At 37.1% G+C, this 27,525-nt stretch overlaps 1 protein-coding gene across 1 annotated transcript; it reads right to left on the bottom strand.

Moving 5' to 3' along the window:
• Positions 1-444: 444 nt before the first annotated feature.
• On the bottom strand, positions 445-27,019 carry LOC150077866 (sialin-like). Its single transcript, XM_090384388.1, has 10 exons — positions 26,905-27,019; positions 15,036-15,238; positions 14,556-14,786; positions 10,865-11,048; positions 6,021-6,154; positions 4,780-4,929; positions 1,885-2,017; positions 1,133-1,288; positions 891-976; positions 445-666 (listed from the first exon to the last, which is right to left on the bottom strand). Exons 1-10 carry the CDS (start codon positions 27,017-27,019, stop codon positions 445-447), a joined length of 1,614 nt encoding a protein of 537 aa, XP_090240514.1.
• Positions 27,020-27,525: the final 506 nt, after the last annotated feature.

Raw genomic sequence — 27,525 nt, 5'->3', positions numbered from 1 at the left:
TAATTCGATGAAATACATGATTGAAGTAATCCAGTGACCCAATTCAGTGAAAGTGAATGCTTTCCTCCAAATCGGATCACTGTATTTCTAAATACCGAATTTGTTCGATAGTGTTCGATATATAAAAAAGCTTTTATTTGTTATAATTAATTAACCTAACTTCCACAGCATCGTGGCAAATGGAAATCCCTGTACAGTATCGAAATTGTTCTGGTACAGAATACAACAATGTTTCTTCACAAAAGAATGAATCTCGATATTCTCACAGAATCAGGTCATTGGATTTCAGTCATATCGCTGTCTGAACACTGTCTTTGGGTAAGATCTACGTGTTTTTCATTCGAAATGTTATATAAATATACACTAAACAATGGTGCCATCTCCATTCCTTGTCGACAACTGTCATTTTTCAATATAAATACTGGAAAATGGCGTTCGGAAATCCTAAGAGGTGGCCGACCGCATATCAAATTTCTCTGTTGCAATCACAGCCACTGTTGTCTCACAGGATTTCTTTCGATCCTCGCAAGACACTGGTTCATCAGCAGAAGTAACGGCCCAAGGTTGAAGGTCAGAGGATCCGAACAGAGAGAACACTATTGCACCAAAAATGTAAAGGCCAGCGGAGGTGTAGAAAATGTAACTCCACTGTAAGATACTGCCATTCTGTAGAGAAAGAGAAAGGATTATTAGTGCTCAGGTTCTAGATAAGCATTATTTGAGTATGTCACAATGAGGTCCACCTCATTAGTTTCATTTACATGATTTTGAACTTTAACATATGTAAATTCTCTTTATTTTTATTTATTTATTTATTTTTAAAGAAGTCTCTAAGTTTACCAACCAGAGTTTGAGAGTAAGAAGTGATTGTTAAGCAACTTTGAGCTTACATTTCCATCCAAGAATATTCCAGCAATATAGGGCGAGAGGACGCCAGCCAAACAAGCGAAGGCGTTCGATACGCCGAATATGGATCCTAGGAGGAGGAGGAGAAGAATAAAAATCAGTGTTAAATCAATTTATGCAAGAAAGAAAAATCAGTTAAGAATAATATAAGATATTTGCACTGTAGAAACAATGGAAAAAGAAGGCTTTAGTATTGTAACTAGTTTAACTTCACAAATCCACCTACCTGCAAAATCTGGAGCAATATCCATAAAAACTGCGACCTCTCCACCACCGCATATACCATAAATGCCCATGGCCATGGTTAATAGAAGAACAGCTGCTGTACTGTCACAACCTACATGGGGAACAAGGCCAACACAAACAGCAGGTCCTACAAGAGCTGTACAATAAAAAGAATGACCAATAAATGCTCAAAGAAGATCGAATCCAATCTAGCAAAATATGGTACGTATATAATTACATATTAATCTCCATTTAATATGTAATCATTCAATATGCAATTTAATTACTATGGAATATTTTATACGTAAATTTAATAATTACTATGTTATATTAATAAATAAATAATAATATTCAATTAACAATTTATTGAATTTTTATTATACTTTCATTTCATTTATCAATAATTAATATTTAATCATAATTTAATTATTAATAATCGTAAATTATTAAAATTAAATATGTAATTAGTTCTTTATACCCTCTTGCAAATATCAGGTGTGCTATTGACACATATCATATTGGGAAATGTGTAATTTGGAAGCTGATCGCCATAGTGCAATACTAACGCAACCCTCGAATACAGAAGAGTGAACTACTAGAAACCACTAAGGTAAGACATTAATGTGTCCATGGTCTAAGTTCTCTGGCTCAAAAACAAAACATCAACAACAGACATATAATTGAGAACTGTAGAGACTTTAAGATGAAAATATAAAAAAAGTATATATATTTTTCAGAACTTCAGAGACTTACCAATAAACTCAAATAGTTTACGTATGTTACTTGTCTTCATACATTGATGGTTTCTCAAGTAGTCGGAGAGGTACCCAGATGTAACTACGGTGCAGCCAAGCGCTGCTGATGGCAAGGCATTGATGAAGCCATTCTAAAATAAAAACATTCGTCAGGAAGAAATAAGATGAATGCTAAAGTAGTTTAAGTTATATCCTAGGAGCTAATACTACAATCAGCAAGTTAAACTTACTTTTATTCTGTCATAAAGTGCTCACAGACTTCTTGAGTACTTGCCCCCTTTGAAGAGGAGTCAGGTAAAGAACCACTTGTTTTTAAAATCTATAATCCGGTTGTGGTGTCCTGCGGATGTCATTCTTCTTTGTTGGCTAACTTCCAGAAGTGTTGCATGCTTTCTAGGTTAATGACTGGGAGTTGGAAAGGATGACAGGGAAGTTAAATTTGGTGGAAAGTGCACTATTTACTTCACTCCAAAAAGAGGACACTGATCCATAAGCAAGTAGCATCCATTGAGAGCTAGATTAAAAATAAATACGTATTGGGAAAATGTGGACCGACCTTTCCATTCTTCTTTTTGCCACTTTATCTGTTTTCTTTACTTATCTTTTGAAACTCTCTACGTATCGATTGGTAGCTATTTTATGTTGTGATGTTTTGATACTATATTTGTAATTTAATTTTATTTATAATGAAATTTATTTACTTTTATTAATTTTGTATTTAATGAATAAATCTTCCACTTCGAGACAAGTGACAAACTATAACCGTAACACCATATATTTTTAAGTACCATAGAACAACAAGAAATTCTTATGGAATTTGTATGCACGTTTCATAATACCACATTGCAAAAACGGATCTGATGGAATGGAATGGAATGATTTCTAATTTCTAATGGAATGATTGTGACTGTGGAAAACCAGATCCATACCATATCACTATGCACAAACAATCATTTACAGTATTCAATCAATATACACTAAATGGACGCTTTATTAGGCATCCCACTATTTTCAAAGAAATGGAAAGCTCCCAGTAACAAAATCGTGTGTTTGTACCACAAGATATAAAGCGGGTGGACAGATAAGTAGGGATGCTGCAAAGTTCAACAATGGACAGGACAAAAGAGTTAAGTGATTTTGAAAGCTGTAGGTTAGTCGGCACCAGAGATGCGACCATATGAGTATCTCGGAAACTGCAACCTTGCTGTGGATTTTACATACGACTGTCTCTGATGTATCGAAATTGGTCCAATAACGAAATACTATCTAGCCAACGGCTATCCTGCAGTTAGAAACAGCCCATTAATGCGAGAGGTCAACGGAGACTGATATCACTTGTGCAAGGTAATAGAATGGCTAGTCAGTCAGTCAAATAACAACCCAATACAACAGCAGTAACCAAAGAGACATTTCAGAACACACAGCTCATGTACCTTGTCACGAATGGGATTACTGCAGCCGACGAGCGAATCAGGTTTTACTCCTGTCAGCAAAACAGAAGATACGGTTATAGTGGACTCAGGAACGCCAACTCTTGACAGTGAGGATTGGAAATGTTGTCTGGTGTGACAAATCCCGGTTCTTGCTGTTTCAAGCTGATGGAAAGACCAGAATATGAAGAAAACAGCACGAGTCAATGGACCCATCGTGTCAGGTGTCAAATGCAGACTGATGGTGGTGGTAATGGCGATATGATGGCGTGGGGAGAATTTTCGTGGTGCATCTTGATGCCAGTAGATCAATATTTTGGTTATCTTTCTCCATGGCCCTCATGAGTAGTACAGTGTGTACATCCTGGTACCTTGTCACAGATACCGGGTGCTTGTCACGGATACTGATAAAAGGTCTGAATTCGATTATGAGCATATTTCACTTTTTTTTCCCTCGGAAACTAGGATTTTCCGTCCTAAGGTAAGTCGACCACCGAATGCATACAATTCAGTATTTCATAGCCTTAGTTGCTTTGGTGCGTAATACATACACTGTACATTCTTTTGTAGCTGCAGTTTTCCTGTGAATGGGTTCCTCCTGGATAATGTGTCATGTCACAAGCCAGAATTGTACAGAACTTATTCGAGGAACATGAGAGTGAATTTACCGCTTTCTGCGCTGGTCCCCCGAATTACCAGAACTCATTCCAATTAAGCGCCTGTGGGACGAAATGGAACCAGTTCTTTTGTGTGAGATCCGTAAACATCTAATTGGCAGCAAGTGTGGAAGCAATCGAGTCAACATGGATCGGGTCGCATGCTTGCTTTTAATACCTCGTTTAATCCATGCTATGATAAATAAAGGCTGTTCTGAGGACTTAAGGGGCAAGTTCTAGCTACTTGGTAGGTGTATCTCTAAAGTGGCCATCTAGTGCATTACGTCCTCTTCTCCAGATAACAGCTCTTGGTGGAACACAGGTTTAGGTCTGAATAGGAAATGAAACATGCTAAGACGAAGTCGCTGAGGATTGTCTCAGGGAAAGGCCTGTAGGATAACTTTGAACAATGATGTTTCTGTTGACAAAAAAGTCTCGCGGCAGAGGAGAACTACTTTATTTATAAAAGATGTAAAGAAATATTAAATTCGGTAGCAGTTGCTACCAAATTTAATTTCTAAATTAAATATCTGACAAATCTCTCAACTTTTCTATACTATTTGCCATATTTAGTGCATTTTATAAATAATGAAGAAAGTTCATCAAGCTCTTTCTGTTCCTGGCAGATATATCCTTGCCCTGCCATTGGACCTTTTCTCTATTGTATACAGATGTTTTTTTTCCAAAACGTTATGTTTCTTAATATAATACTCAAATTGTATTTTTTATTATTACACGGTTGGCAATTAAGATATTTCAGTCCCTATTATGCATGGTTCACATAAATAGATAAATAAACAAATTTACCTGCTGCATAGAAAAGTGAAGTACGTCTTCAAGATAGGCCGGTAATTTAGTCTGTAATATAATATAGCTCCAAGCACCCGTGAATTTTGCTATGGTCAATGACCACACCGGAACTGAAGTAAGGATTGCTTTCCATGGTACTGGACGCTTCTGGAAGAATAAGATACATAATAAAATATTTTAATACGCAGTTTTACTTGTTATTCATATACTAATTTCGAAATTAAAGGTTCACAAACTTTAATGTGAATATCTTGAATGATACTTTGTTGTTGTTGGGTTTTAGGAGCATCGGCGACTAAGGACATGTCATTCAGTGTATATTGCCTGTAAACTGTGTTCTGAGGTCCATTTTTTGTTTGCTGGAAAAAACCCTAGTTTCCAGGAGAAAAGTCTGCGTGGGTAGCACAGTGGTATCGTCACCGTCCTCCCCACACCGGGTGGAAAAGGCCCGGGTTCGAATCCCGCCGATGACGCGAGGAACTTTAGTGGGCTTTTTTCACTCCGTGGTATTTTTCACAATGTGGCTGAGTTAGCTGGTCTCAGGCGATGGTAGCATTGTTTTTCTCCCAGAAATTCGAGTTTTTTCGTCCAGAAAACAGAAAATCGACCTCAGAACACACGCGATTTACGGGAAGCAATATGGCCTTAGTCACTGATGATTCTAAAACCTTACTACAACAACAACAATACATTTAATCTCAAAGTTATTGCTGTTTCTGTTTTTCTGGAAGTAAAACCCCAATGAAAAAAACAATGCTACCCTCAACTACCGACCAACTCAGCCACGTTATGAAAAATGCCCATGAAAATTCCTCCCTTCACTGACAGTACTCAAACTCAGGGCTCCTCTACCCGGTGTGGGGAAGAAGGCAATCTTATTAACTGTGCAAGCCACAAGGGCTTATTCTCAAAGATATAAAATGCGTTTTAACGAAGACGTTCTTGATATATACCAAGAACGTCTTAAAACTATCAGCCTCCCTCGAAATACCCTCAATTACTTTGAGTACCTTGCCGTATTCTGGTTGTTTTTCAAGAATACTGCAAATATCACTTGACTTTGAAAACCGGATTCAGGGGATTTTCCTTCTACTCAGTTCACCACTACACTTTGTGTTTAAACGCTATCAAATTAATTAATTAGCCAAGATATTGATAGAAAAACACAAAAGAGACATTAAAATTAATTAAGTAAGAATGAAAAGTCACTGGGGACATTACAATAAATATGTTTTTACCTGTTTATTAGAAGAAACGTTTGTTAAATTAGTCATAATATAGTTAAATTCTTTTTCGGAAATCCTGGGGTGTTCTGCAGGAGTACTGAAGGCCAAAAGTATCCAGAGAATAACCCAAACAACTCCTACAGCACCTGAAAATGATCATACATTGATTACTTTGAGCAACTTCTACACAAACGTTTATTAAATACACTTAATATATACGAATTTGTATTTAGATATATGTATATGAATATTTTGATTCCTACGCATTTTGTTTGCAGTGCAACCAGCGCCACCTGTCTCGGAAAATATTCATCTAGTATTTATTAAATTTGTGAGTCAAATAAATAATTTTGTAGAAGGTAAAAAAAAACTGGAATTGTTTATAGTTATTAATATCAGTCAAAAGTAAATGTAATAATTTTTTAAAACTTACACAACTTTTATACTGACGCAATATGAGAAAAATTTAAATGGAAAAAAAAAAAAAGTATTTCACTGACTTGAGATTATTCATAGCTGAATAATGATCAAAAATTAAAGTAAACTTTTTACACTTATCAAGAATATCATAAAAAATTTTAGGTAACTTTTAATTACTAGTAAATCAGGCATAAAACAGACTATACTTTTATTTAATTTTTTTTTTTCATTTCAGTGCGCGAAATGGATTTTTCTTTCCCTGCAAACTTAAAAGTGAAATTCTAAATTGAAATTTTTATTTTGGTTCTTTTTTAGTTGATTTTTTTATTTTCAGTTTTATCTGTGGTTTCTTTTTAACTTTTAAAGTTCACTGACAACGGAAATGTTTTGCAACTTCATTTTAACCGCTTTTATGGTAATTTAAATAAAAATCATCTATAGCAAAAGCGATCAAATAACAAATCAAATTGAAGTTTATTAATAAATAATGAATATTTTTATTGACAGATGGCGCCAGTTATATGGTAAGCAAATAGCTGATTCAAAACATAAGTTCAAATATTTATACTCAAGAAAGTTAATGATATGGATACGTCATACAATATACAGCACGAATGCAGATCTAGTTCATTCTTAACTTCTGATAGAAAGATGGGGAGAGGGCAAACGTAAATAGTAATCATGACAGGTTTTTTTTGGGTTGACAGCGCAATGTTATCGTGATTATCAAAACAGCCAATATTCATTTAAATGGGTTAGTGAAGTTAATCAACTATTTTAATATATAGTAAAAAATAATTAAAAATCGATTGAACACAATTAAGAATCAAATGAACACAATGAAAATTCAATCTAACGCAATTAAAAATTAAATTAATTAAAACAAATTTAGCAAAAAAAAAATTGCAAAACGATTTTCCTTCCTGAAGCTGTCAACGCTTTTCTACCCTAAGTCGTCATCATAGGATCGAAAATTACCGAATAGGGGTGAGCATGAAACTTAAATAGGTATTATTTGTCTTCACACATGAGGGTAAAAGCCCACGAATCGGAGATTAGAAATGGCCGGCGAACATTAACAGAATTATCATGTACAGGCATACCTCGAATAACGAATAGGATGCGTTCCACGAAATTACTTCGTTAAGCGAAACTTCGTTTTCAGAGGTAAAAATACTATGGCCAGAATAGGGATACGTTCCTACGTAAAGAAAATGAAAAGCTTTTTTTTCGGACAAAGAAAAGTTTTATTAAATAAACAGTCAACTTACATAAAAAGTGAAATCACATTTTAAAATACGAGTCTAAAGTTGATTGTTTATGCTCTTTTTCTCTTTCATTTAACAATTGCCTATGCGGAGTTATTGCATTTAACACTGATCGCTTAACAATAATACTTCTTCCTAAATCAGGATCATTTTCACTAAAAAAATTTAAAACGTTTTCAATGTCATTTAAGCACCTTTTTAAATCTTTGGTTTTTTAACACTTTTTCGGCTGGAACTTCTTTAACTTCGTCTTCATTGCTAACAAGGTTTTCTAAATCTTCGACTGAAAAACCATCATCTTCTGCATTCAATAAATTTCTAACATCCTCTTCATCGACATTTTCGAAACCTATTGATTGAGCCATCTGGATAACTTCATTTCTAATTTCTTGGATGTTATTTTCTTCTTCTAGTACAACTTCTGGCCATATTTTGCGCCAAACTCCATTTAAGCATTTCTTAGCGACTTCTTTCCAAGAACTATCAATGTTTTCAATTGCCTTTTTAATGGTGTAGTTTTTCCAAAAAGTTTTAACTGTCATTTCCTCTTTATCCTCTAGTTCAGTTAAACTACTTAATGTTCGACGCAGATAATAAGCTTTAAATGATGCTATTTACTCCCTGATCCAATGGTTGAATCAGGGAAGTTGTGTTTGCTGGAAGAAACACAACTTTGACAGGAATGCATGTGTCCAACGTGTTAAGATCAGTAGGATGTCCCGGAGCACTGTCTAACAACAAAAGAGCTTTTTCTTCAAAGTTGTTTTTTTGACAATACCGTTTTACTTCAGGACAAAAGTGGTTAACAAACCAATCAGTAAATAACTCCTTGGTAACCCACACTTTTCTATTTGCTTTCCATATTACAGGTAAATTCATTTTTATGTTACCTTTTAACGCCCTCGGATTTTCTGAATGGTAAACTAATAACAATTTTAATTTATAATCGCCAGAGGCATTTGATCCAAAGAGTAACGTTAAACGGTCTTTGGCTGCTTTGAACCCAGCAGCTGATTTTTCTTCAATAGAAATGAAGCTTTTTGTTGGTAGCCGTTTCCAGAACAAACCGCTTTCGTCAACATTGAACATCAAATTTGGAAAATTTTCACGTTCAATTATTTCCTTTAGTTTTTCTGGAAACTTATTTGCAGCTTCTCCTGTTAATTTTACACTATGAATCCTGCCCCTTTTTTTAAATTTCTCGAAGCAACCACGAGAAGCCCCAAAGGTTTCCGTAATTTCTTCAGTTTGTTTAGATTTCAGGTGATTAAACTGGAATATTTTTTTTTTATGTTAAATGGGGCTTGAAATTGCCGACTTCGTTATATCGAAGCTTCGTTATCAGAGGTAACGTTAACCGAGGTATGCCTGTAATTTAATTTCAACAGTTTCTGCAATTAATAGTCTGGTATAATTATGTTGGACACTAATTTTGGCCTAGTTAAATAAAAAAATTATATTTTTCGTTAACGTCATGAAAGGCTAATTCTAACGCTGCTGAACGAGAAGCACGAACCGAGGCCGCTTATTGATTTACACAAAAATTCGGAGGAAACCGCGTAGAACCTTGGTATGACGAGTTGCAATGCCCTCAAGAAATGTTGTATACCAGGTCATTTATTTGTGTTGCGAACGAGGAAAGGACTGAGCGTTTTTTCAGTATAGTGTGTAGTTTCTGTATTGGCCTGGCCACATTTTAAATTCGGTATCTTTAAAGAATCTGTTAAGCTGTTTGTGCTACTGTTCAACATATGGGACAGAAATAAAGTATTTTTTAATATTACGATTGTTGGTCGATGTCCAAAACTTTGGTTGGTTTGCCGATGGGATTGAGCTTGAGTGGCTTAATATCGGAGATCTATCTCTCAACAATTGAGCGTATACATTTGATGCCTTTTCTACCCAGTATCATATACTATGGGAGGTATTTAAACGATGTTCTAGTTATTACTGACAGTAGTAGTACTATCCAAGACATTTTACATTCGCTTAATAATATTTACTATAGACTCAAATTTACATTGGAAAGGGAGGATACGGATACAAAGTCATTAGATTTTCTAAATTTCACGCTTACTCGGGACTCGAATAAAATCCAATTTAGCATCTATAGAAAACCTACAAACACCGGTATGCTTCTGCATTATAACAGCTATCATCCGTTCTCCTACATGAGATCTTCGATCAATGTCCAAATGCCTATAAATATTCAACGACGGAATCTGCTTTGGGCTCAGAAATACAAATACGTATTAACCAGAAGATTCTTAAACAGGGGTTATCCCCTTGCTACAATAAACCGAATTATTGTACAAGCTAGGTATAGGATAAAAAGTACTACATCAACCAACAATCGTAATATTAAAAAATACTTTATTTCTGTCCCATATGTTGAACAGTGGCACAAGCAGCTTAACAGATTCTTTAAAGATACCGAATTTAAAATTGTAGCCAGACCAATACGGAAACTACAGACTATACTGAAAAATCGCTCAGACCTTTCCTCGTTCGCAACACAAATAAATGACCTGGTATACAACATTTCTTGCGGGGATTGCAACTCATCGTACCAAGGTTCTACGCGGTTTCCTCTGAATTTTTGTGTAAATCAACATGCAGCCCCAGTTCGTGCTTCTCGTTCAGCAGCGTCAGAATTAGCCTTTCATGCCGTTAACGAAAAACATACTTTATTTAGTGTCCAACGTAGTTATACCAGACTATTAATTGCATAAATTGTGGAAATTAAATTACGTGAGAATTCTGTTAATGTTCGCCGGCCATTTCTAATCTCCGACTCGTGGGCTTTTACGCGCATGCGCGAAGACAAATAATACCTATTTAAGTTTCATGCTCACCACTATTCAGTAATTTTCGTTCCTGTGATCACGACATATGGTCGAAAAGTGTTGTCAGCTTCTGGAAGGAAAATCGTTTTGTAATTTTTTCGTTAAATTTCTTTCAATTAATTTAATTGAAAGATTGATTTTTAATTATTTTTTATTCTAATGAAAGATTTTTTCGTTTTATTTGTTGGAGAGTATCATAAGGAAGTGTTCTGCGTATTATATTGAGGTAAACTTCTCTTATTATTTTACAAATATAATAATAATAATAATAATAATCCCATAAAGGAGGAAAAAGTCTTTTATAAAAATAATAATCACTTACCCAAAACATAAAATGCCGATGGCCATCCACCAGCAAATCCCGACTCACAAAGATAACCAATCAGAGGCATAAAAAATACACTTCCAAAATGGCTGCCGAATACACAGATTGAAATTAAGGTACTGCGTTCTTGGAGAGGCGACCACCGAGAAAACAGCGTATACACTGCAGGATAAATCATGCCCTGAAAAATAATTTCGATTTAAAAAATTTCATGAAAATTGTTTTTAATTATTCAATTAATTGAAGTAATTCAGTTACTGGCAGGAGACTAACTGGTCTCCAAGTGCATCTTATGATGAGTACATTTGACATTACGTACTTAAGTACAGCCTTTTTTGTGGCAGTAAAAGTTTAATATTTGAATTTGGTTCTTTAGGAGTTCCTTGACAGATGAGGCCATGGTTAGACTTTTAGAGGAAATAACTCTTAAGAAAATTTAAGTTTAAAAAATATACAAATTCTGGAAAAAGAGGTGTAGGTTAGTATCCACTCTGACTGATAAAGGTCTTGAATGCTCACCAAAATGTAATGTCCCAATTGTGGAGGCAGTTTTAAGGGAAGTATCCCAAAGAGGTGTACAAAATTGACTGAAGATCGGAATGATGTGCATAATCGAATGATTAGTCATCAAGAAATTTTAGTAATTGAAATAATAGTTAAGCTAATTTGAAATTCGAAGAATAGTGAAAAGTCTGGCTAGTTCAGTTTAGCGAAAAAATAAAAAAAAGTAAAACATTCTCTCGAAAAAAATAGATAAATTGTAAATGAATAAAACTGGAGATTCATAAAAAAATATTTACACCTCTCTGTTACAACAAGAAACGTTCCTTCCACACAGATTTTCTTCAAATCTATGCAAATAATAACCGAAGAAAGAGATCTATTACCTTCTAAACCTTTATTGATATTCATTTTCTGAAGAATAACATCTTTAAGTAAATCATATATCGATACACAATAATCACAGTACTGATGTGGGATCTGTTTAAAGATTTGACTACTGTCAAAAGTAAAGAAAAGGGATTTTGCTTTCGAAAAGGTTATTACAATGGTCTCGGACAGTTATTAAACTCTATTCAGTGGAACCTACTGATGATGTTGCCAACTACAAATTATAATTGGGAAACATTGAGAGAAGTAATCATAGAAGCGCTTAGTTTTTTATACCAACTAAGAAATATTGTTCAAAGTTTTGACATAAATGGATGTCAGATGAATTTTGATGAGACTAGTGGCAGAGACGAAAAATGAATGGGATAAGTATAAATTATCAGAGGATATGGAAACACACAGTCGACACAAATTGCTGTGCAATCTAACCGCTAAGGGGAATTAGTCGAGCTAAGGCAAATTATGAGAGGTTTTGGGCTAAGAATGGAAAGAAAAGTAGATGTTAACACTAGAAGGAAAAGAAAAAAATCACATTGGTCCACTAGATATGCATAGCATAACTATCGGTTGCTGGCAAACTAAATAAATATTTTTCATCTACCTTCACCTTCAAAGACGCTTGCTTTCTTGCATCATTTGCCAATAATAATACTAATCAAGGGGACACAAGTTAAGGAAGGATGGTTGCAGGATAGTTATGCGGAAATTTGCTTTCAGTCAAAATATCGTTGATTATTGGAACGATCTTCCATCTGGTCAGGTGAAAGTGGGTAGTTTGATTAAGATAATCGTTAATAATTCAGATGATTTAAGATAATTGTTACCAACCGAGGAGCTCTCGCGGGTTGCACATGGATATTATCATCATCCTTTTCCTACCGGATAAAAAATGCCAGTGCTCGAATCCCATCAATGACGAGAGAAATTTTTATGGGATTAAAACATGAATCCCATCAAAATTCCTCAACGGTGTTCATATTCACGAATTTTTATGGGATTACAACATGAATCCCATCAAAATTCCTCAACGGTGTTCATATTCACGAATCACACAGTGAATAAAATCACCGTCCAACTCTCACCGGGTGAAAAATTCCTGGGTCTAAATCTGGTAAAGAACTTTGAGGAATTTTTTGGCTTTTTTCACAACGTGGTTGAGTTAATCGATCTCAGGAGAGGGTTGCATACCTTTTCTCTCGAAAACTCAGATTTTTTGTCCAGCAAACAGGAAAATCGACCACAGAATACAGGCAATTTACAGACACAATATACTGACGCCTTTCACGTTTAATGTCTGTGGATCAAGGAGATAGGGTTCAGAATCAAACTGCCAGCGATGGTGTCTAAATCTTCGGGATCCATCCAGAGAATGATTCTGGATAATTCTCTATATTAATAAGTTAGGCTCCATCAAATAAACTATCAAAAAGATCTCATTAAAGCACTGGCTCTTTTTGTATAGGTTTCATAAGACCAAATGAGTTGAATCATGACTCACCGGAGAACTGAAATTCAGCTCATTAGGCCATTCCTTTTCAGTCCAGTTGACATGTTGACGACATCAGTTGAAATAAACTTTTCTGTGATGAAGTGAGAGGGGCACAAATCTGACGCATCTTGCATTTGATTTTCTCTCTTGCAGCCATACAATTCAGCAGAAGATATTATGTGACAAGTTAGGTCCAAATACCTATCATCTCTGATGCTGTGATTAGTGATGGGCATAACCGATTCATTCGATTATGGACAGTAGCTAGTTGTTAATGTTTTTGTTGTAGGGTTTTAGGCACATTGGCAACTTAGGCGCCCTCATAGGTAGTACAGAGTTGGTAGAAACCTCATCCTCCCCACGCTGGGTAAAAAGATCAGAGTTCAAATCGCGTCAATTGCGTGTGGAATTTTATGGGTCTTTTGACAACGTCTCTGTGTTAGTCGGTCTCAAGCGAGTGTAGCATGTTTTTTCTCCCAAAAAATTGGTTTTTTCATTCAGCAAACAGCAAATCGACCACACGCGCAATTTACAGATATATTATATATGACTTGGTTGGGGTTTTGTTTTTTTTTTTATTTAATGGCGCAAAAACGACTGCAGTTACAATCCGCCAAGTCACTTATTTATGGCGCAACATGGTCTAAGTTGCTGATACGCCTAAAACCTTACAACAACCAACTTACCAGTAACTTAGGCCATATTGCGCGGTATGTTCAATATGTCTACTAGTTGCGAGTGTGTTTTGTGGTCGATTTGCTGTTTGCCAGACTAAAAACACAATTTTTCGGAGAAAAGTACACGCTAGCCTCGCCTGAGACTGACTAACTCAGCCACATTATGAAAAATACCCATAAAAATTCTTCACGTCATTCGAACTCGAGTGTGTGTGAATTGCCAAAGTGACAAAGGCTATGGGGTGAAATGATATACTCGGACAACGAAGTACGAGTATATATGTCTGCAAATGGTGTGGTCGATTTGCCGTTTTGCTGGACGAGAAAACAGAGCTTCCGGTTGAAAACCATGCAACCCTCGCCTGAGACAACTAACTCAGCAACGTTGGAAAAGGAAAAAAGACCACAAGTCGTGATTGCCGGGACCCAAACCGTCACGAACCGGACCCGAAAGGGCCTTTTCCAGTCCGTGTGGAGAGGAGGGTGATTATATCCACTATGCTACCGGCCTGTGAGGGCAATCCACAGTCACACAGTACAGCAGACCTCTAATTGAATCTATGACATAATGTATTTCCATTCCAAAATAAATGGTTTACTACCTGGATTGAATAAAAGAGGGCAATCCTACCTGAACCATTCCGAGAACTGATCGAGTTATAATCATCACTACCACTCCATAATCTGCTAGAGTTGGAATAAGGACGATGATGACAGAAGAAAGAAATATTCCTCCTCCTAAAATCCACTTAGTCCCGATCAGATTAACAATTATTCCTGCAAGGAGCATGGTTAAGATATAGCCGTAAAAATAAGCTCCTAGAATTAAGCCTTGAGTTGATGGACTCCAATCATACAAGCCCTGAAATACAGAAATTTCATTTTACTATTTATTCAGCGTATGGTGTTTGTAAGCAATTTTATTTTATTTATTTATTGAATTTTCTAAATAAAGCGTGGAAAAGTAAACGTGCTAAATCATTTTTTGAAATTTTAGATTTTACATTTGAATGTATTCTGATTTGAAGTCTCACAGTACCAGAGCTTTTACTGAAATAACCTAGAAACCAATTTGAAAGAGAGAAAGAGATTTATTGAGTTGGATATTTACCTCATTTTTGAAGGAACTGTTTTCACTTTCTCTATAATCGGGACACTCATCTCCATTCGTGTAATTATGCTGTGTTTCTGAAAAATGGCTACGATTTACCATTACAACGATGGTGACGTGTAGAACTGCTCGATGGGCAAACACCAAACCCATTCCCCAAAAGGCGAGGCCAGTGAGAATATACCTCGCAGGGAAACAGTTGCCTGCAAAGAAGAAGTTCATATATACATAATATTTTAGAGAAATTATACAAAGTCTAATAAAGTGACTACTTGATTCAAGAATCAAAACGGGAATTTTAATTGCTCAAAGTTTTTATAAGGATATGTCTTGTCGGTGACTCTATTGTCAGGGAAACGGGAAATATATTGAGCAAAAAGGGATAGATAGCATTCGTGGCGCAATATACCATCGTGGGGCCCAAGGCAAAATGGAATTTGGGAGCCCCATCTAAAGAAAAAACTAATAACTCCCTTCTGATCGGGACCCCAGGCAGATGTCCTTTTTGCCTATAGGATAACGACCCGCTAGATGGAATAGGACCATGGTATGTCTGCCAGGAGCAAAGTTGATGATGTTGTAGAGCAGATGTCATCTTTCAAGGATACCATAGGTTATATTGTTAACTGCAGACTAAAGTACAGAGCAATGTTGAACAAAAATCGCGAGTTAGAGTTAAATACGTGGCTGCCATTCTGCCCAGACACGATGTGATGAGAGTCTTGTCAATCAATTCGGCCTTGGAGAGACTGTACAACAATTTGTACAGCACGCTTTTATGTGCAACAATATGAAAACCTTTCCTGAAATCCAAGTATATGGATTTCAAAATTGGTCAGACAAGACTTCCCCTTAACAAACCCATGCTGTGTCTGAAGAATAATTGCAGCCTTGTCTAGATGATCCTGCATTACTTCTTTAACCAGTGACTACATCATTTTCTCTGGAACAGAAGTAAAACTAACAGGTCTATAATTACTCGTGTTACCCTTTAATTCCCCTTTGTGAATTTGGGATGCGTTCGCACATCTCCAGTCTGTGGAGACCTCCCCTGAGCCCAAGGATACTCTCATAATTATGGCTAAGGGTTTGCTTAGTTTCTTTGCCGCCTCCTTTAATATAACTGGATAGATCCCATCCACCCCCAGGTGCCTTTCTTATGTTTAACTTTAACAATTTCTCTTCCACTTTATCTTCAGTTATTACAAAATCATTTAGCTTCCCGTTGGAGTTTAATAAACTTCTGGCCTCCACTTCCTTAAAGACATTACTGAGCTAATTATTTATGGTTGTGAGGATTATAGGTGCATCAGCAACTTTGGCCATATTGAGCCGTATGTCTGTAAATTGCTTGTGTTTTGTGGTCGATTTGTTGTTTGTTGGACGAAAAGCCCAAGTTTCCTGGAGAAAAAACCATGTTACTCTACCCTCAGTCGACTAACTCGACCACGTTCTGAAAAAGAACCATAAAAATTCCTCGCGTTATTGACAGCATTCGAACTCAGGTCTTTTTCATCTCGTGTGGAGAGGAGGGTGATTATACCAACTGTGGTACCCACGAGTGCAAGTTGATTACAATCTAAATGGGCGCATGATCAGACCACTCTATCCCCCCCCCATATGTGCATATCGAAATGAAGTGCACATGCGCAGTGTGTTCTCATTTATAGTTTGATCGTGGCTGAGTTAGCCGGTCTCAGGCGATGGTAGGATGGTTTTTTTACCAGGAAACTCGCATTTTTCATCAAGAAAATCGACCTCACAATGCACGAAATTTACAGATAATGGACACGGAGCAATGTGGCCTTAGTTGCCTATGCTCCTAAAAGCCTACTACAAACACAACAACAACAAGGTGATTGCGCAAACTCGATTGTTCTTAACTTTTGGCAAACCAGTGTAGATTCACAAAAAAATGCAAACTTTCCTATGCAGTTTTACGCTTTTAATTATTAATTAAACAAACACAGCAATGTCAAATGTTTTGCATCATAATGTACCTGAAGATTTTAATATGGACATTGCCAATTTTGGAAAGAACTCATTCTGATAAATGAAAGCTAGTGTGCGCAGCTATCAAGATCATAACCATTCTCCTTTCTGAAAGTTCGCTAAAAAACATTTTGGAGTCTTCTTTTCTAAGAGATAAATGTTAAAACTTTCAAAACTGGACTCACCCATTTTTCTGGTGTTGGTGTGTAAGGATGGAACATCGGCCTTTTTACTTTTCCTATCTTCTGTGGTTTCCATTTTTCTCCTACAATATGAATTCAGTCTCTCAACCACTTTTCTACAAACGTCTTTGGTTTTAAAATCTAAAATGCGTTGACATTGAATCCGTTTCTGAGAGTAACAGAGATAAACTTTAATCCGATGTAATTGCATTCAGTGTTTTCACTCGCCACAAAACTGTCTGTCATAAATCACAGCAGGCGTTGTAAATCCGTGACAGAGGACAAAGAGAAACTATCATTTTACAAAAGATTACGACTATCTGTCTTGCATGTGTTTTAGAAGATTTCAAGATGTACCTTCCTTTTGCAAGCTGCCCTCGTAGGTAGAACATTTTCACAATGTCACTGAGTTAGTTGGTCTCAGGCGAGGGTAGCAGGGTTTTTTCTCCCGGAAACTCGAGTTATTCGTCCAGCAAACAGAAAATCGACCATAAGGGCAGGGCAGACGCAATTTATAGACAGTATACACGAAGCAGTACAGCCTGAGTTGCTTATACTACAAAAACACTAACCCCCCCCCCCACTATTATATAGGCTTTACGACTTTAAAATATTTGAAATACAATGTCCCATTAATTTATTAGTAACTATCAATTATAAATTACTTAACATTGGGATCTTACTTTCCGATCTTTCCTAATATTTTGGAAGGCAGTGCGTATTTTAAACATTTTTATTGTGATATACGCTAAAAGGACAGAATTCGTGGGATACCTGGTTCCTGGGCAACGCGACACTGTCACCCCTCTCGCTAGTGGACGAACCCACCGCTTGGCAGATATACTGCATTCACGTAGACGGTAATTCGATGTCAATATGGATAAACGTCGTGAGTCAACGGACTTTGAAAGAGGGATGATTGTGAGTGCCCGACGCATGGCTCACTCTATCGCGGAGGTGGCACAGAAATTGCACTATCCCGTTCGACAGTATTAAGAGTGTATCGGGAATACGCCATTTCCGGAATAACATCTCATTGTGGACAGCGGTGTGAGCGGAGAAAGATGGTGGATAAATGTGGCCATCGACGGCTGTCTCGCATTGCTTCAGCCAACTGGAGAGCGACAGTGGCACAAATCACCGCCGACTTCAATGAGGAGGTGCTAGAAACGTCACCACCAAGACCAAGCGATCTTTAGCCGCAATAGGTTATGGGCGCCACCTGCCCACCACAGTCTCATTGCTAACACCACGACACAGGACTGTACGCCTCAACGAAAGAACATCAGCACTGGACCTTGAATGATTAGGACGGGTCTTCTAGTCCAATGAATCCCGTTTCCAGTTATTTCGAGCGGACTGGAGGGTGCGTGTCTGGCGGAAACCGCACGAAGCTTTGCATCCGTCATGTCAACAAGGAGCTGTTCAGGCAGGTGCACGTCGGTAATAGTCTGGGGCATGTTCAACTGGCACAAGTTGGGACCTCTGGTACGTGTAGACGCATCTCTGAACGGTCCAGCTTACCTATGCATCGTTGCAGACCATTTGCATCCCTCCATGGTCATCGTGCACCCACAGGATAATGGACTCTTTCAGCAGGACAATGAGCCTCCCCACAGAGCCGTGGTCACTAGAAGGCCTGACGTAGCCCAGTGGTCAGGAGCGAGAGTGCATAGAACGTGTTCCTTGAGGGTACCGGGGTTCAAGCCCTTGACTACTAAATACGATAAATATTTGTATTGACGATTTATTGTAAAAACTCTACTGACTTGGTTGTCGTGCCAGAGTATAAACAGAAAAAAAAAAAAAAATATTTAAAAAAAAAAAACATGGTTCGAAGAGCATTCTGCAGATTTTACCACCATGAAATGGCTTTCCCGTTCACCGGAGGACATGAATCCTGAGTAGCATCTTTGGAATGCTGTGGAAAGGTCCGTTCGAGTTTTGGATCCTCCAACCAGGAATGCGACTGAATTATGGACAGTGGTGCAGTAAGCATGGATGGATATATCTACGGAACGCTTTCGTGACCTAGTGAACTCAATGCCTCGCCGTGTGACTGCCCTTATGCGGGCGAAAGGTGGGCCTACCCGTTACTAGGTAGGTGTCCCATGATTTCTGTCCACTCAGTGTAGTCCGCTTTTTGTTTAATAACAAGTGAAAAAAACAACTTGCAAGATGAACACTGGCCTGACTGGCCCCCAATGCCAATATAGTGTCTAATTTTACAGCCATTGAAATATCTGTAAAGTTAGGCACTGTTAGCTATTATCTTTCTCGATAATGCATGACCCACACACACTGAAATTGGCTGTTGATGAGTTGGAGCACTGGGCGGAACACTTTAAATCCTTCTCCTCCATATAGACTCGACTTAGCACATTCGAATTTCCATCTATTCCCTCATCTTAAGCATCATCTTGCTGAAAGTCATTTCCTTAAAAATAATGAGATTACGTCAATACTATGACACTATTTATCACTGGCATTACACAATCTTGCGCCCTCACAGGTAACTTAGTGATTATAATCACTGTTCTTCTGCAGAAGATGGAAAAGGATTGAGTTCGATTCTCGTCAATGATATGATTAATTTTTATCGGCTCTTTTCGTAACGTGGTTGAGTCTCAGTGGAGATTTAGACTTTTCGCCTAGCAAACTGATCGAAAAATATACGCATTACAGATACAATATTCTGGTGTCTCATAGCCTTAGTTTCTTTGGCTTTGACACACCAAACTTAAGCCCTCTTGGGTAGCACAGTTGGTAGGATTGCCGTCCTACCAACGGAAAAGACCTGAGTTCGAATCTCGTCGATGGCGAGAGGAATTTTTATGGGCCTTTTTCACGTAACTGAGTTACAATAACACATGTAATACTGCCACCTTCAAACGGTACCAACAATCAACCCTTTTTCAAAGTCCGTTACATCTCTTGCCCATTTCGGTCAAGTATTTCGTGTACCACGATGGAAACCAATTGCTAAAACAAGGGGTTAGTCATGTTTTGAGTGAACAGTGTGATTAATACCACATTAAATGACTACACAATTTATTTTCTATATTTCACCATCTTTTCAATATGAAATATTTGAAAGATGGAATTTTATTATATACATATATAAATCGGGGACAAATATGTGAAGAATATTTGTCCTTTGTGGAACATTTTCAACCAGTTCATGATAGTAGCTAATCGCAATTTTCAGCTCTTCTTTAAAAGTGATCCATACTGGCTTCGTCCTGATCTGAGAATCCAGTTTGTCTCAAAGGTGTTCTGTGGGATTTAGATGGTTACTGTGGGACAGACAGATCAATTATGGAAACTCCATTACTTTACACCAGATACGTACCAACAAAATGTAATGTCAACCAATCAACTCAATATAAATACCATTTTAAAATCTTCCGGATTATTCCTATAAGTGCCCTTTGTTCGAGTGATAAGCAGGAGATAAAAATAGTCTCCTTAAATCCTCCATCTTCCCTCGTTTAATTCTCTTTCTGGCAATGTCCTATCGTTATCTTGATTGTAGGTAAAAAGAGATTCAAGGTTCTTGACTGATGTCATGGCTGCTAACACCAGTAGCTTTTTAAACTGTCGTAGCACGCTATAAATAGCTTTAAGCTAACACCTTCTTTCACTCTGGATCTGTATATCTCTGTCACAACGATAATGGGACAAAGCCAACGTTGTTAAAAGTAGCTAAAGGGCCTTGTGATTAACGCGATACATGACTTAGGATGTTAACTTTTAGCACAATTTATTATACGGATATACCTGTGCAATTAGTGCGCGGTGACGTCAAGTTAAAAGGAGCACGTGCAGAGAAAACCAGACGACTTTTAAATAGGGTGTGATCACAAATTTAGAAAAGCTTTTTGCCAAAATAATTTAATATTGTGGTGTTCCAAAGTTAAGATAGAATTTTACAATAAGTTTAAATAAATATGTAAGAAGAAAATATACGTCACGTGGTTGTTTTCCATTAAGATTATTATTAAATCTAACATCACTCTTATACCACGTGAAATTAATAATATAGTTTATTAAACTATTCGCCTAAACTACTAAAGGTAACGTTTCAGGCATCTTAACGATACCCGTCATCAGACTGTGCTGTTGGGAGAACCGTGATGTTTGTTCCCCCAACAGCACGGTCTGATGATGGGTATTGGTAAGATACCTGAAACGTTACCTTTATTATTTTTTTATACTTAAGTTTAATTAAACACCTTTCAGAAGATGGATTTTCTGATTCAATTTCTGATGGATTTTCAGTTCAAACAAAGTTGTTTTATAGTATTGTCCTTTTTTTTCTAAGTTTTATTTTTAAAAAGCACTCGGATTAAAAAAAAAATTAAGGAAAAAAAATGAATGCGCGAATAAATAGAAAAATTTCATTTAAGCAATTGAACTTACATTGCATTATTTTCGAACAACACCACTGTTGAAACTTGATGGGGAAATCTTTTTAGATGTTTGTCTTGTAAAATATTTCTTTCTGGGACTTTGGCTACATTTCAAAGACATTTTTAGATTCGCATTGGTGCAGATAAAATCTCTCTCTCTCTCTTATTTCTTCTATTGTAACGGCCCGGTTTTAAAAGAAAGACTTTTAGAGAGAAGTAATTGTGATGTCATGTGCCCCTTGCACTAGTATTTGCAGGAGCCGAACCTCCTGTTATCGTGTTCTCACGAAGAGTCAATGGTGAAAAGATTGAGAATGTTGTTTATTCGTGTGTTATTGTAATGAAGATTCTTGGCGGTGGTGTTTTGTGTCAGAAAGATGAGAGAGTGATAGCTGAATCTTCTAAAAAAATGTGATGGAATGATGTTAGGAACGTTTAAAAACATGTTTGATTTTTGTTGTGCTGTTGGGCACTATAATTAAAAAGAAATATTAGCAGCATTAAGAGTTGTCAGTTTTAATTTTTTTTTAAATGAGTTTCTTTTTTGATGAAATTATATGTTTATCAGTTTAGTACAGGATTTTCATCCCAGGACAGCAATTTGATTACCAAAGAGTGGTAATCAATGGACATTGCTCTTCATGGGCTAATGTTATTAATGGAGTCCCCCAGGGTTCGGTGTTGGGCCCATTGTTGCTTTCTATATTTATTGATGATATTGACGAAGGCTTAGCAGGCTAATGTCCAAGTTTGCAGATGATATAAAGGTTAGCAGGGTGGTTAATGACAGTAAGTAACTCCAACAGGCTCTAGAAAAGTTAGGGAAGATGGGCTGAGAAATGGAAATTGAAGTTTAACATTGATAAATACAAAGTAACGTACCAGCTGTGTAGTACCGCACTCAGGGAAGTGGAAAAGACCTAGGATAATTGTGCAGTCAGATATGAAGTACTCTGAGCAATTCGGATAGGCTGCCAGGACAGCTCCTGGGGTTTTGGCAATGATATACAGGAATTTTTTCTAGTAGTGATAAGGAGGTGGTTATCCCCTTGTATAAGGCAATGGTCAGGCCACATATTGAATACTGCATACAGGTGTGGAGGCCTCATTTAAGAAAGAATGTAGAGCTGCTGGAACTAGCACAGAGAAGGGCAACGAAATTGGTGAGCAAAACAAAGGCCTGCAATTTGCAGAACTGAAGCCAAGAGAGGCTTCAATTTTGCAATTTGCAGCGTCTGGATACTAGGCTGCGCGGTGACCTGATTTAGGTGTTTAAAGCTTTGAATGGATCAAGCCAGCTCAAAGCTGATCCGATTCTTCGTCTTACTCAGACCACATACACACACGAGGGGGCACAAATTCAAATTGAGGAAAGATGGTTGCAGAATAGATGTGCGAAACTTTGTCTTTAGCCAACGGGTGGTTAATTGTTGAAACAAACTTCCATCTGTCGTTGTGGAAGTTGGATAGTTTAAATAAATTCAAGAAACAACTAGATACACATGTGTAAAGTATTGTAGGGAATGAATAGGTGAAATGGAAGGTGTGGTGCTTTTTTTGGCTGATGCTCTATAAGCTTGCTTTCTTGCATCACTTGCCGCAGCTAATGCTGCCAGAAGGTGTTAATTCTCTAACAATCTTTGAGTTAAGCAATATATCATTTACACAATAACAAAAATGTCCAAAATAATATATCATCAAGGCATATATAGGTTGCTAGACAAATGCCTCTTCAAATATTGACGGTCCAATATTTAGATAATCTGGTAACACTGAGAGAAAGTTTATTCGATCTAACAACCTCTTAAGTTATAAATGGCAGGGTCGCTGGAAATGATTAATGGAAGGTCTGCTTAAGTCTGCTTCTGAACCGATTTCTCTCTCTCGATGTATTATTATAAGACAATATTGTGAACTTCAACTGCATCTATCTATTGGGAAATTAATTGTTGCAATACGTTTATGTTCCTGGAGACTACAATGCATTTCCATGGTGAAATGGCAAGTGTCGCATAGAGGACTGATTTCGATATCGCTGGATTGCTCAAATTCCGATTCAAACTTCTCGTCCAGTAGTGCAACGCATAAACACGCTTCTGGTATGTAAGAGGTGCAGATGATCAGATGACCTATGCATAAAGGATGACTGGTTGTTGTTGTTGTAGTAGGGTTTTAGGAGCATCAGCAACTAAGGCCATATTGCTCCATATATGCTGTCTGTAAATTGCATCTGTTCTGCGGTCGATTTTCTGTTTGCTGGACGAAAAACCCGAGTTTCCGGGAGAAAAAACCGCTTGACACAGACTAACTCGGCCATGAAAAAGCCCCCATAAAAATTCCTCATGTTGGGAGTCGAGATGACGGGTTAAACACAAGTTAAGAGGCATAGTAGCTTTTGCTTCGTGACCCCTATTAATTCTTGTTTAAGGCTGCAGTGTATAGCATAAAATTGGTTGTTTAGGTCTTTGAAGAAAAAAAAAGGTGTACGAGAAATTTGAAACCATTTTATAAAACGTAAAGAAATAAATTTACATTCTATTAAATTTTCATCATCTTTAAGAACACTAACCTTTTTATGCAAATTAACTGATAAACTGCAATACTATCTCTAACTTTTCAAAATTCCATATCCTGCACATAAACTGAATTTTAAAACTACTAAACATTTCATGGTTGTGGAGAAAATTCGTTCCATTCTTTGCATATTTTAAGGAGGTTCCACTTTCGTAAACCTTCACAAGTCTAGAAATATTTCTTATTATTTCGTATTATTATTAGCCGCATGGTGCAAGGAAGCCTGAGGCTTATTCTGCACCAGCCAAAAAAAAATTTCTGAACCACCCTGAGAGAAAGAGAGAACGAGAGTCGGAAGTAGAAGGGAATCACTAAGAAAGAGAAGAATGATGATATCCAGCTGAGGACCCTGGTGTGCCAAGCCCATACTCATCAGATGTGAGCCCCTGGGGTGATGCTAGAAATTTTTCCTTCATAAGGAAAGAAACGATTAACTGAAACCTCCAAGTGACAGCAGGTGAAATCACTTGCGCAAACTATTAACTTGAACCTCCAACTAACTCTGCCTACAGTTGAAATTGCAAATAAAGGCGTCCTCCGTTCTCGATGGAAGTATCCTCAATCTCGAGCAGCAACAGGAATCAACCTCAGGCACGATGGCAGCGTAGCTTAATTGAGAAGCCCTGGACCAGATTTCACCTTGGGTAGTGGAAGAATGTTGTATTTTGCTTTTGAGTGTTCTGTGGTCGCTTTGCTGTTTGCTTGACGAAAAACGCGAGTTATCGGGAGAAAAAAACATGATATCCTCTCCTGTGGCTGATTAACTCAGCTACGTTGCGAAAAAGGCCCATAAAAAATCCTGGTGTCATTAGCGGGATTCGAATTAGTCTTTTCCACCCGGTGTAGGGTGGAAAAGACTTGAGTGAAAAGACTTACACCAACTGTGCTACCCACGAGGACCCAGAAGGATAAGCAAACATAATTCTCCCAAGGGAGAGAACAACATTTCATTATCATTATTGGCCATATGGTGCAAGGAAGCTTAAGGCTTATGCTGCACCAGCCAAAAAAAAAAAATTTCTGAGTTACTCTGAGAGAGAGAGCAAGGTAAGAAGTAAAAGGGAATCACCAAGAAGAAGAATGATGATATCCAGCTCAGGATCCTGGGTGTGCCAAGCCCATACTCACTAGATGAGTCAATTTAAGTCATTTTAACATGGATTCTTTGTGGACTCCATATGTTTTTCTAACGCAGGGCCCATATATTTCCTGTCGCAAAATCCAAGTAATCCAATGGAGGCCTGTTGTATTAAAATAATCGAAGTGCAAAAGAATAAGTCCAGTTCTTTGATTTTGCTTTTACTAGCAATCTCGCTAGGCATTCTTTATTAGTGAGATAATGAAAGTATAAAATTTTTGCATTAAGTTATTGAATTATTACCAATTATTCCGGCAGTCTGAAATTCCCATTTGTAGCAAAAACGATGGCGGAGCACCTGACAGGTGCCTTTTTTTTTTTAATTTTTGGAAAACGTTTTGGTATTTTTTGACTTCTTGAACGATGCTAATATTTCATCTTTTTTTAATGGATTGCAATACTAACTTTTTAATTTTTTTCTAACATTTTAAAGTTAGAACTTAACTTTAAAAAAATTTTAATGTTTTAAAATTTTAATATTTTTAAATAACGCAGTGCGTTTAACACCTTTCATTTTCAAAGAAATATATTACTTTTGTTAAAAATTTATAAAAAAAAATATTATAAATGAAATAGAAACAGTCTCTTAGTTTCTTATATTTTACAATTTAAAAGGCCTCGTGAAATTTCAAACAGCGCATGCGCATCTATTTCTGATTCTTATGCATACAAATATAATTAAAATATTTCAATTTTCAGCCTTATTTCAGATTTGTCTGAAATATCAACTGAAATTCTTTATGCTGTGAAAACAGATCTTCCAGAAAGAACCAGGGCAAGATGGTAGATGTTTATTGACCTTGTGGGAGAGGATCAAATGAGAAATCAAAATAGGTTCCTATTTTGATTTCTCATTATTATTTCACTTTTACTTTTATAATTATTTTATTACTTTTATTTTAAGCTTCTAATAATTTTTAAAAAATCTTTCAAGTTTATTTTTCTCATTTTTATTTTATTTTTCCAGCCCTTTGGGATAGTATTGCTCGTGCTTCTGGCGTGGGCACTCATAGGACCACTTTGGTCTTATATTTTTGGTAGGAGAGTACGCGAATAGTTGTGGCCCGCCTCATCGTGGCGTGGACAGGATCTGGGAAGCAGCCTTTCTTGATCTCTGCTTCCCAGTAACTAAGTGGCCAGAAACAACACAACAGACTAATTTCTGGCATTTTACAGAGATTGCATCATTACAGTATATCACGGCGGCCCCTAAGTTAACGTTTAGGGGCCACCCTACGTAAGACACAGCATGTCCACACACATGAACTGCACAAATAAAAAAAATAAAAAATTGAGGAAGTAAGGGTGCAGAATAGAGTGCGGAAGTTTGCCTTTAGCCAGCGGGTGGTGGATTGCTGAAACAAACTTCTATCTGTTGTTGTGGAAGTTGACAGTTTAAATAAATTCAAAGAAGAACTAGACAAACTATTGGAGGGAAACACGCGAAGAAGGTTTTAATAGATGTTGCATTTTTCTGGCTCCTCTTTTATCCGCAACCAAGTCCTTCCTTTGCACAGTGGTACCGTCATCAACCAGTGACTTCTGATACCACTCCAGATTGACAGACTTACATCTAGAGCTTGTTCCTGCCTTGCTGATCTTGTTTTTGGATGACTTTATTGCTGCTGTTTGACTGAAGACCTTTTCTCTTTGTGGACTACTTTGGGAGGTACTGGAGAATGACATGGTCGAGCAGTATTCTTTGTCATACTACACTCCCCCCCCCCTCCTTTATACTATTTTCTTCATCTTCTGCTGTCCTGTCTCCTGGGTGAAAGGGGATGTGTGCGTGCAACCGCTGTTGCCGACTTGCTGGCACGGGGTTCTTTTGAATGGTTCCAAACTCACTTTGGACATTCGGTAGGTGTCTTGCTTTCTTCCATCATTTGCCACTACTGATGCTATTTTTGAAAAGCCAAGGAGTCATTCAGTAATAAATATCTAGACTTGTGCAAATAACACAGAAGCAAAACATTGGTGTCATTGAAGAACTTCTTATTCTGCATACAGTTGCATAAAACATTCTAAAGGTCGAATGTAAGAGTGTAAACTTCAACGCATTCTACAATAAGTTCTATCTCTCTCTCATTAAAAGAGACAACCTTTACAAATCAATACAACAGGTTTATTTACATAAATTTAAAAGAAAAAAAAAACTTTGTTAAAATATCTAATATATACAAAATCAAAAA

This window comes from Mastigoproctus giganteus, chromosome 11, assembly GCF_048544385.1.
Source record: "Mastigoproctus giganteus isolate SK-2022 chromosome 11, ASM4854438v1, whole genome shotgun sequence".
Lineage (NCBI taxonomy): Eukaryota > Metazoa > Arthropoda > Arachnida > Uropygi > Thelyphonidae > Mastigoproctus > Mastigoproctus giganteus.
This window is presented reverse-complemented; position numbering and strand designations above follow the sequence as displayed.

Excerpts from the sequence above, each read along its gene's own strand:
- LOC150077866 (XM_090384388.1), bottom strand. The coding sequence starts at position 27,019 with ATGTCATTCTCCAGTACCTCCCAAAGTAGTCCACAAAGAGAAAAGGTC. Across the intron at positions 11,049-14,555 it reads CAGTTCTCGGAATGGTTCAG|GGCATGATTTATCCTGCAGT; the intron begins GTAGGATTGCCC and ends ATTATTTTTCAG. Across the intron at positions 977-1,132 it reads TATTGCTCCAGATTTTGCAG|GATCCATATTCGGCGTATCG; the intron begins GTAGGTGGATTT and ends TCCTCCTCCTAG.